Source organism: Apis mellifera, linkage group LG13 (assembly GCF_003254395.2).
Source record: "Apis mellifera strain DH4 linkage group LG13, Amel_HAv3.1, whole genome shotgun sequence".
NCBI lineage: Eukaryota > Metazoa > Arthropoda > Insecta > Hymenoptera > Apidae > Apis > Apis mellifera.
In genome coordinates, this window is record NC_037650.1 from 2,843,475 (window position 1) to 2,854,411 (window position 10,937).

The 10,937-nt window shown below is 33.5% G+C and overlaps 2 protein-coding genes across 2 annotated transcripts; both read right to left on the reverse strand.

The window, feature by feature from the left end:
- Nucleotides 1–208: 208 nt before the first annotated feature.
- LOC408400 (CKLF-like MARVEL transmembrane domain-containing protein 8) lies at nucleotides 209–10,528 on the reverse strand. The gene is made up of 4 exons (XM_391948.7): nucleotides 10,146–10,528; nucleotides 1,658–1,825; nucleotides 1,447–1,560; nucleotides 209–1,224 (listed from the first exon to the last, which is right to left on the reverse strand). Exons 1-4 carry the CDS (start codon nucleotides 10,317–10,319, stop codon nucleotides 1,138–1,140), a joined length of 543 nt encoding a protein of 180 aa, XP_391948.3. The 5' UTR covers nucleotides 10,320–10,528; the 3' UTR covers nucleotides 209–1,137.
- LOC102655268 (WD repeat-containing protein 63) lies at nucleotides 1,934–9,956 on the reverse strand. Its single transcript, XM_006557834.3, has one exon. The coding sequence runs from the start codon at nucleotides 4,806–4,808 to the stop codon at nucleotides 1,998–2,000; it is 2,811 nt and encodes a 936-aa protein (XP_006557897.2). The 5' UTR covers nucleotides 4,809–9,956; the 3' UTR covers nucleotides 1,934–1,997.
- Nucleotides 10,529–10,937: the final 409 nt, after the last annotated feature.

Below are 10,937 nucleotides of genomic sequence, written 5' to 3' on the forward strand. Positions count from 1 at the left end.
TAGACATTTAAACACTTCGTTTTCATGTTTCACATTTTTAACTCATGAATAATTCTTATCGGATATCTAAAATTACTATATTTAAGCTTTTTCCTTTTAAACCATTGTGAAATGAAAACAAAAAAATTCCCTTTAAAAATATTCTTTACTTAATGTGGGAAGATCATAATCGAAATAAATAACATTATCGAATATGATCAAGAATAGATTTTGAAAACAATATCGAAAACGAACATATATTTCAAAAATAACGTGTACAGAAAAGGTACAATGTATTCGAAAACATTCATTCATTTTTATAATATAATATTAAATTTTTCAATGATACAAATTATATCTTATAAATATTCTATATGATTAAAAGAAAATAAAAAAAAAAAAGAAAAAAGAAAAAACGAGATGTACTGAATTCAATTTGTGCAAATATATTTTTTTTATATAAAACATATATGTATATGTAAATATATATATATATATATATATATAATGCGTGTATACATATAAATAAAAAGTCGCGATAATGTGAGAAAGGTACAGTGAAAAAGGAAAACTTGACGGGAAAGTGCCTCAATAAGGTACGTACATTAACGATTGAAACGTATATATAGTTAATTGCATAGAATTTGAAAATATCGACAATCCAATATGGATTTTATCGATCTTAAAGCACGATTTGCTTTTTAAAAGGATAATATTTTTTTTCCCCTTCTTAGCACATCTGTTTACACAGTGAAAGATTGAATCACGTAACGAAGAGAATCGACGAGACTCGTGGAAACAAAAAACTTAAGAAATCGTCGATATCTCTGATCGCAACCCGTCCAGAACTTCATTCCTCGTATAAGGGAATAATCCCTTATGAAAAGAAAACTATATAATCACAAATTGGCGCGACCCACCAATTCGTCAACTAATTTTTTATAAGGCACGTACACATAAGAGTTTCTTGTGTTTAAGCTACCACACACGATCAAGTTGGGGGCCTGGTTAGACTAGCTTCGACCCATTGATCTTTTTACAACCTTATGGCCGTCAACGGTCGTTGAACGACACGATCGCGACAACCCGAATGTATAGTAGCTTTGTCGTAGGTGCTCTTCAGGTACCTGATATTGTTTCGAGTACCTATCCTCTCCTTCAATGCGTGTTACTGCTGCTTCTCCATTCCACGTAGAGGAAGTATGTCCCAGCAGAGTACGCCAATGTGTTAAAGATTGCAAAGATCTGCAAAGAAAGAATTATTTTAACCGTTATATCCGTTGTCGTGTTTGTCGACGACTTAATATATATATATATATATATATATATATATATATATATATATATATACACACTCGTTAACAGATGAAAACCAGCCATTTTACGACTTCGACTGAATCGTTAAATTTTTGTCTTTTTAACATATAATTAGATAGAATATCATAAGATTTGTCATAAGATTCTTACCCCTGCGGCAATATTTCTCGATGTATATGTATGATTTAACGCGCTCCAGGCAGATAACTGTGCGATGAAAGCAATCATATAAAGTACGGTGAATATCGATGTATTCAACATTTCCTGTAATTAGATATTTCTTCGTAAGTATATATATAAATATATGTATAAAGTAGAAATTGTAGTCATCAAGAGCTGTTTTCCGAATTGTTTTTTTTACCGTTAAAATCCAATTGATAGGTAACTTAAGCGCCTCCCGAATCGACAGCAAATAAATGAAACACCATAACAGGGTGGCGATGAAAGATGTTACGATGACGAATAGAAACCAATGGGTTGCGGGAGTATAAGCCGGTGATGCGCATATCATGCATATTATACCAAGAATCTGAAACGAATTGAAACAATTATTCGTTTTGCTCGGCAAAATTAGATAAAATTTTATTAAATCAAGATTTCAATTTACCACTTCTTAAATTTTTCTTAAATTTCTTATCTATATTTATATAATAAGTATCTATATTTAAAACAAAAAGAAGAGAATTTAAGAATTTAAGAAATTATTTGTCAATCATTTCCTTAGCTTTACGCCGTATTTCATCGAATTTTTCGACGTAATCTTCGATCGATTTTTCAATTTTTATCGGAGCCAATTTCTCGAATTCCGAACTCTCTATCCTCGATTCAGAAAGTACGGGGAATTGTACGGATATCGCATTAAGAAAATAATCGTCCCTACGAGCAATTCTGTTCCGAGCCTTCTCCAATTTCGCATCCCTCTCCGCTTTCATAGTAACGAAAACAGCTCTTTTCGCCTCGAGCTCGCTAGGAACAATCCCTTTTCTATTCAACAGAACTTGTTTCATTCTGTCGAACTCCCTCGACCTCCATGCAACGTCTTTCGGAACCGGTGCACTTCGCGCTCTTTTCTCGGCTTCGAGCCTCGAACGCGTCTCTTGCTCCCTTCGAGCCTTCTCCCTCGCTTCTCTCGCCTTCTTCTCGCGTTCTTCGTCGCGCCTAGCCGATCTCCTCGTTGCTACGAGGGGATCGTTGGCGAGGAAATCGTTCTGCCAACTGGCGAAAAGTTTTTTCCTCCGCGTCTCTCTCCACGCGTATTCCTCGAACCAATCCATCGTCACGTTGCGAATTTCGGGCTCTTTGAACGCGCGAAACAATCCGCCACGATCGCCAACGCCGATCATTTTTACGCCTTCATCATGGAATAACGGAAGCAGGATCAAACAAGTGATCGATCTCGAAGACACGACTCGCGTGAATATCGGCTCGTTCGATTCGTTGTTTATGTTCCACATCTCGATATTACCGTCCTCGCTACCGAGATAAAATACACCAGGTTCATTGGCCCAGCAACAACTCGTGTACCAAGCGCAAGTTCTTCTCCAAAATAAAGGGGAATCCATATGATCGTCGTTCCAAATGGCAAACACTTGTCCACCGATCGACAACAGCACATCTCGGACATGCGAGGATCGTACGATCTCTGTAACGGGACCATTATGCACGTACGAGCAATTTAAAATGTTACAATCTACCGTATCCGTTAAATTTCCCTCGTGTGCTCGCGTTCCCCACTTACACTTTATCAATCCCTCCGCACAACCTATCCACAAATATTTTCTAAAATCTTTGCTCTCTGAATCGTCCGATTGATTTCCACTCGGCTCGTCAAGAGAAAAGCATAGAGGAGTAAAAGATTGCGAGCTCTCTGAAGCAAAAGTAGGAATTTTTAAACGAAAAATCGGGCGAAGAGGTTCGTCGAAATCCTCGCCATTGTGATTGACGGTTCGAAAACAAACGTTCCAAGCGATCGCTACGCCATCTTCGGAAACGGTAAGAAACACCATGTTAGAGGTAATAGATGATCTTGTCGTGTTTCCATTTGGCTCTATCCCGTATTTGGCAGGTATCCATCGAATCTTTCGAATAGGCAAGCGATGAGAGTGATGCTTGTGAGAAACAACTGTTGGCCGAATGCTTGGCAAATTGTTTTGCACCGCTTTAAATTTGACAGTTTCGTTATCGGAAATATCGTTCAAATAATCATTGATGTTCCAAATAATCACTTGTCCGGTGGAGCAACCTCCTATCACGTAGTCGCCGTTGTACGGGCAAAAGGAAACGGAATAAATTTCTCTGTGATCTTCGAGCGCAAGATGTGGACGGAGAGGATCGTTTAATTTCCAGACAAGCACTCTCGTCCGGAATTCACCTTCGCTTAAGCATTCCGTTTTTAAAGTTCGATTCGAAATGTTGATGTACGAGATTGCCAAGTGCTCTTTGAATTTCGAATGCAAAGAAATATCGGAAATTGCTCTGTTACCCGTGATACTTAGATAGATAAACGACACTTGTTCGGAAAGCGTGGCCACCTCGATCGTTGAAATTTTTCTTTCGTGTTTAGATAAATTTTCGATATCATCTACGTACAAATTAACAGCCGCGTTGTATTTAATAACGTCGATCATTTCTTGGGAACGAGTTTCCAAAAATAATTCCAAAGGTGTTTTTTGTTCCAGCTTCTCGTCCTCTAAATCTTCATCATTTCTCTGATCGATATCTTTTGCTTGTGATCGACCATCGTTATTTCGTTCCGATTCCTCGTTCAATTGTTTCGTCTCCTCGACAACAGGTGTCTCCTTCAAAATGTCTTCGTGGGTATATTGAGTCCAGGCGTTTTTAGGAAATGTAGGACACGTTTGAACAAACGTTTCTCGAGGTTGCAAACAAGTTTGACTAGCTTTACTGATGCATTTTCTTTCGATGATTTCGAATTTCTCGTCTTCGTTTACCAGTTGTATGTAACTGTCCCTGCAATCGCTCGCACCTCTATCGCTTAACGTTCGAGAGGTGTTTAACATTCTCCCAGGGAATAGGATTTCTATCTCGAAAAATTCTCTCCTATTCCTTACGAAATTATCATCCACTTCCGTGTCGCTGCCCAACGAGTTCCATGGTCTTGCGGTTTTTATTACTCTGTCGATAACTTTGCGCGAGATAATACCGGTGATGGCCTTGTTCCGTTCCCGAATAAGGCGTTTCGCTTGTTCGGTGAGGCAGATCACGAAATCATCGGAATTTAACCGAGTAGATGAATAGCCCACGAGAAATGTGTCACCTTCGTAAATATCGATTATTTCTCGAAAAGGTGCCAACGAATCCGACGATCTAGCGAATTTTACGATGACGTCTCGGTCCACGTATGCCCACGGATATTCCAGAAACACGTGTTCGCCAACTAAACAACCCAGTTCTCGCTGCATCTCGGGATTGAATCTCACGCGTTCCACATTTTCGATATTTTCGTCGATCAGCGTCCAACCGTGCTTATACTTGACTCTTTTCTTCGACATTTTGACTTCCTCTTTACTACTGTTTCGAACGTAATGGTAACAAACAAATCGATCAAACTTTATCGTATCAACCGGGTTCAATCGTCGAAATATAAACGAGCGTTATGTCATCTAATAAAATTATGTTTAAAAGGAGGGCAAATTTCAGACTCGGTCGATAAATATTCGTGTGAAACAATCTTAATTAAACTGCAAATATTTACTGCAAAAAATTATATATAAAAAAATGAAATATAATATAAATTATATATTTAATTATATTCGTATAAAATTATACAATTTCATAGAAGAATTCGCAATCTAATCATAATTTATCACGAATATTTGCTAGAAGCATCTTATATTGTAACTTATTTTTTATTATCTTACTATTATATGGGATTGCCTCGAGCCTCCTTATCTCCATTTCTTCCCATATCTGATCTATGAAATTCAAATATGCATAATAATGTATTATAAGAGACAGGAATGCATGAAAGGGTGAACGGGCGCGAAAGTGCGAAGGATTGGAACGCTGGAACCGTGTACCGAAGGAAGAATTTCACTTTCACCGTTTGAAAACCGTCGTCGACTGCGATAAACATTCAACTGAGAATTCCTAACATCGAATAACCCACACAAACAATCTATACAATTTAATAACATTAAAGTTAGACATCGTTCGAACGACTCATATAACTTTTGAAAACACTAGATTTTTTTTTCGTCCATTATTATTATTATTATTATTATTATTATTATTGGAATAATATATTTTGTTCATCATTCGTATGAGAGAAGTGGAATAACGATGATTCCTAAAATAACTTTACGGAGGATAAGTAGCTGTTAGGAAATATAGGTCGAGGTTCTACTATTAGCTTATACTATTATTCATGGTAGGGGAATGATCTGCATGTAACCTTAGCGTGCCACTTTTAATATACATACTTGTCCGTTCGAGAACGTATGTAATTAAAAAATTGAAAGGAAGCGAGATCGAGAAATATTTCAAAGAAAATCTGATCACGTTAAATGAGAAGAAGGAGCGAGGCAAGATTTTCAAGAAAGTCTATCTAAATTCTAAATATTACATGTTCAAGAGATCCAAGTTTTCGTTATTGAATAATCGTATGTGTAATCAAAGAAGAAGAACTAGAAATATTTTGATTGCTATGAATTAGATTCATGGCTAAGAGTAACATCTTGTGCCTATTAAGTATAAAACGTACGATATAAAATGAAAACGAAGCAAATGATAAAAGAATATGCAGATGCAGAAGTTGCAGTAACAGGAGTCTTTCCATCCACGTGAAATGTGATCATGTGAGCTATCTGCAACATGCAGAAAACCGCTTAGTTAGTTGAGGTTGAGATAATATGAAGAAATCCTTTGTACAATTTGTGCTAATAATAATTTAAAAAGTTATAAATGGTTTAAATGATAAACGATTAATTAAAAAAACTTTTAAACTAAATCGTGTGGCCTAATTCAAGATTTAAATTATAAAAAAAAAAAAGACACGAAGATCAAAACTCTCGAGACATCAATTCCGAATTTAAACCACGATATTGCTATGATGAGACATTGATTAAATCAACGAGATGAATTTTTATAAATCCATGTTGAAGATGATGTAAGAGTACTCTTTAAGACGATCATTTCGGATGTCCCACGCTTGATCCAATCTTTCCAGAAATAACACTTTTGTAATCGACAAAGAGGCGAGATTAGCCTGTTTTTATCTACGAATTTAATTCTCTCTCTCTGATGTTTGAACTCGTAAATTCCGAGAAATGAATAACTTTGTTTTTCATTTCATTGTAACAGCAATACCGGAAATCGGGAATCATAAAAAAAAAAAAAAAGAAAAGAAAAAAAAAAAGAAACATTTGATCGATTCGCATAAATTGATACGTTCCATGCTCGTTTCACTCATTCAAATTGGCAAACTATCAGGATTTACGCTACTTTGCGAGATGTTGTAATTTCTTTCTATTTAAATGTTATATCGTTCGCTTATGATGGAAATCTTTTCTTTTTCTTTTTTTTTTTTTTTTATCTAAAAATCTATTTGTTGTAATATTACGATTTGTTGAACAATTAAGCAACTTCAATGAGCCAACGATCCTATCACACTCGTGTAATCACGATGAAAACACATATACCGGCTATTAGAAATTAGCTGTATAATTAGCAATGTAAATCGCGTTAAATAAGGTTATATATTTATGGTTAAAATAATGATTATTCATATATGAATACATACGTTTCACTGAATTATCTGGTACAACAGTTACTTTAAGTTACTTTTATAAAAAAAAAAAAGAAAAAGAAAAAAAAAAACGTAAAATTCGCATTGCATCCATCATATTTTGTATTCTAAATATTTCTTTTAACATTCTCAAACTTTTTTTCAATGCTTATATTTAAGTCGCGTATGTGTATTTTATTACATAAATTACACTTTTATTGATTTGCATCATTCCATTAAAGAAGAAACAAAAAACTAAAGATGAATAATGCAAACAGGTTATTGCAATTCAAGTAGATTGTTTAGACAATCGTCTATAAACATAATACGAAATAGAAATAATGTTAAAACTTAAGTGATTAGATTGCAACAATGCACACACGTTACAATATTCAATGATTAATATCGAAAAATATGAATTATCAACGATTGAAAAATTCATAAAATAACGTAATGGACTATCCTTTCTCAAACGCGGAAAAATAATTTTTATGAATTGAATCTATAGTTTGTATTACAAGGTGCGGCTTGTCCTTGCGTATAAGATTCTTTGCGTTAACCGAGTTCGCTGAATAACTTGTTGCCGATATGCTTCGTGAACAACTTACACACCGTAGATACTTATGACCCTAGTGACTTTGCAATCGTGGTAATAATCGATAATTATGCAATCTCGCATTGCTCGACTATAGATTAACTAATATTTTTGTTCTTTAAATATTTCCATTTATCAAATATTTATAGAAGTGTTAAGTGTGAGTAATAATGTGTATCATCACACATTGATCTTTCGAAATTTTTTTCAAAAATACTTTAAATATATTTATTTAACATCACGCACAATATACGTGGTATTGTATCAAATAGATATAAGAAATGCTTATCTTTATGAAATTAGTAATAGCATGTATCCACATATTAACAATGTATACACGTTTCAACAATATAATCTTTTCGTTTCTTTCTTGCGATTCATCGAAGGAAATTATATATATATTAAAATTCTAATGAAATCATTCGTTTCTATTTGTGTGCATCATTACGAAATTTACGAATATAAAAGGGAAGAAATTTTCATTCCCTTGTTTTCATATTTAATGGAATAAATTCTGTGAAACAGAATTAAAAAGAATTGATTTACCGGTCGGTAATTAATTTATTAACGCATAATGAAATGCTATGGATATACATTTACTGGAACAAAAGTAGTTTACGAACACTTGGAAAAGTTGTAGATTCTATATCATCGATGACCATGAAAAATATTACATTCATTCTATTCATGGATAACACATGTATGTAATGTAAGATTAAAACTATGTATGGTATACGTATGAATATAAGAATAAATATGACGCATGTGAATGACACGACACATAGCAATTGTGTTATGCTAGTTGGATTATTTCACAATTATTCCGCGCATAATTTCGTTCTTGAACGAGTTCTCGTTGTTAAAAATTTAAAGTTCAAATGGCTAAAAAAAAAGAAAAAATAAGATAAAAAAAATTATTTATCGTTGATAATCATATTTTCAACAATTTGATTCCTCGATGCAAAGAGATATAAAATTTTGATGATTGTACACGTAGATTATTAGCTATAAATCAATCGGTAAAGAAGAACAAAAATCATCGAGAAAAAGTCAAGGACATCGTATAAATTTTTAATGAGTCGTTCCGATACCGTTGGAGCGGCCTCGCTATGGTAGTAGGATGGAACTGTGAATATGTGGGACGCCACGTATGGTCCCGGTCATTGGGATGAACATGTATGGTCATCGAACGTGTGTCTAGTTCTTAGGGACGTGTGTCGAACGAATCGAAACTATGCCACCAACCGGGAATTGTTCCAACATTTCGAACAATCATGCATGATTATCATGTTTGATTATAAAATCTGATTTTTCTTTCTTATCTTTTTAATATCGTTGATATTTCCGAAGTCTGAATACATTGTTGATAATTTTTCGAAACTTGATATCATGAAGTTTGAAATTTGTTGACGTGAAACAAGTCGTGGTGCAAAATAATAATTATACAGAATTGTTTTGCACGATACAACTTCTGCACTCTAATCCACTAATATGAGTTGAGGATAGAAAAAAAAAATCTCGTGAAATAAATAGCTTAGTATTTGATTTCTATCTGTTGGTAATTTAATCGCATGGTTACGCATATATTTTCTTGCTTATATTTTATTGCGTGTATTAAGACTATTTGCAGCAACCGAAAGCAAGGCGCTCTTTATTTACAAGCGAATGTAAACGTCAACGGGCGTGTCTCTGACTGCACGTGCGTGAACCAAAGAACGATGCTCACCGATGCCGATCAGTTAACGGTACCTTCGATTTCGACGGAGAATATCAGTGAAATATAGAAGATGTATGTTGTAAAATAAATATATATCGATAAAGAATTAATAATAATAATAACGTCACTATTCATAAATAGAAACTATTTTTTTTTTTGTTTTAAAATAATAGATAATAATTTGTTAATTATTTCAAGGAAATTACCGTTACGCAATTATTCCGTTGCAAATTTAACATCATAATGTAAATTATACAATTTGAAGCTACGTATATTTTCTTATTTCTTGAAAGATTGTAAAAATATATTAGACGCAAAATTATGCAACGTTCAAAATCATGCGTTTAAAATAACAATACCGTGTAAAAGAAACAGTGATCGTAGTGCTAAAAACAATAATGAATGTCTGCCAAAATCCAACGGGATTAACTACATCGCAAAAAATAAAACTTATTGCTAACCTAAAAGATAAACATGTTCTTAAATCTGATATGTGATAAATTATAGTACAATATAGCTTTGAAACGCAGAAAGAATACGTTAATATTTACTAATATGCGATATTCTATTTTCGTCTCACTTATGTAAAAATATCTAATCACTTGTTTTAAAAAAATAAAATATAATTTTAAGAAAATTACAATACAACAAATTTTGCTATTATCGTAAAAATTACTTTTGTAATGATATTCACCTATGCAATATAATTATATTTAATTTTATTGTCCATTTTATTCTCTATTGTAATTATGTATACATGAAAATTAAAAACAATGTTATGTCGTACTCACCACTTGTACAAGTTTAATAATACCGGGTATCGTCATGAAGTAGGGCACGTTCAATTTAATGTCTGCTAGAGGGCTAGGTTGAACCGGTTCTGTCTTCACGGTAGGCACCTGTCGAGGATTGTTGCTGGGATTGTTGCTGGAACCGTCCATCGTCACAACGGTCTCCGACATCATTACGATTATTTACAATTACGTTTTCTTCGCGGTATACCACGAGCTTTATTAATTTGGAATATATTCGACAATAAAAAAAAATACTAATGTGAACACTATTAGAAATGAAGGAAACCGGAATCGCAGTGTCAAATCTAAAACACCTGTTGTTAGATCACTACGGCCCTCACGGAGGCCTCACTACTGAATACCAACTAACTCATGTATAAGCCAGCGACCCGCTATTCCCCTACCCACTATTCTATTTTCCCCCACTTTTATACCATTCCTTCTTTAACTTGTCAACGAAGTTGAATTCAATCGCCATGTTTTATGTTTTCCGGTCTTTTTCTTCTTGATCATGTCAAGCGATATATATATATATGTTTCATTAAATTTTATGTATAATTTCCTAAAAATAATTTTTTTTATATTTTTTCAATTTTCTTTTTAATCTAATTTATTTTACTTTAATTTCTTATTTGAAATTATAAAATTATGATATGAAATCGTATTATATAAAATGTATATAAATAATAAATATTATAATAATATTATAAATAAATATTATATATAAAAATCTATTTAATAATCATACAAAATAATTTTTGCATTAACATTATATATATTTAGTTGATA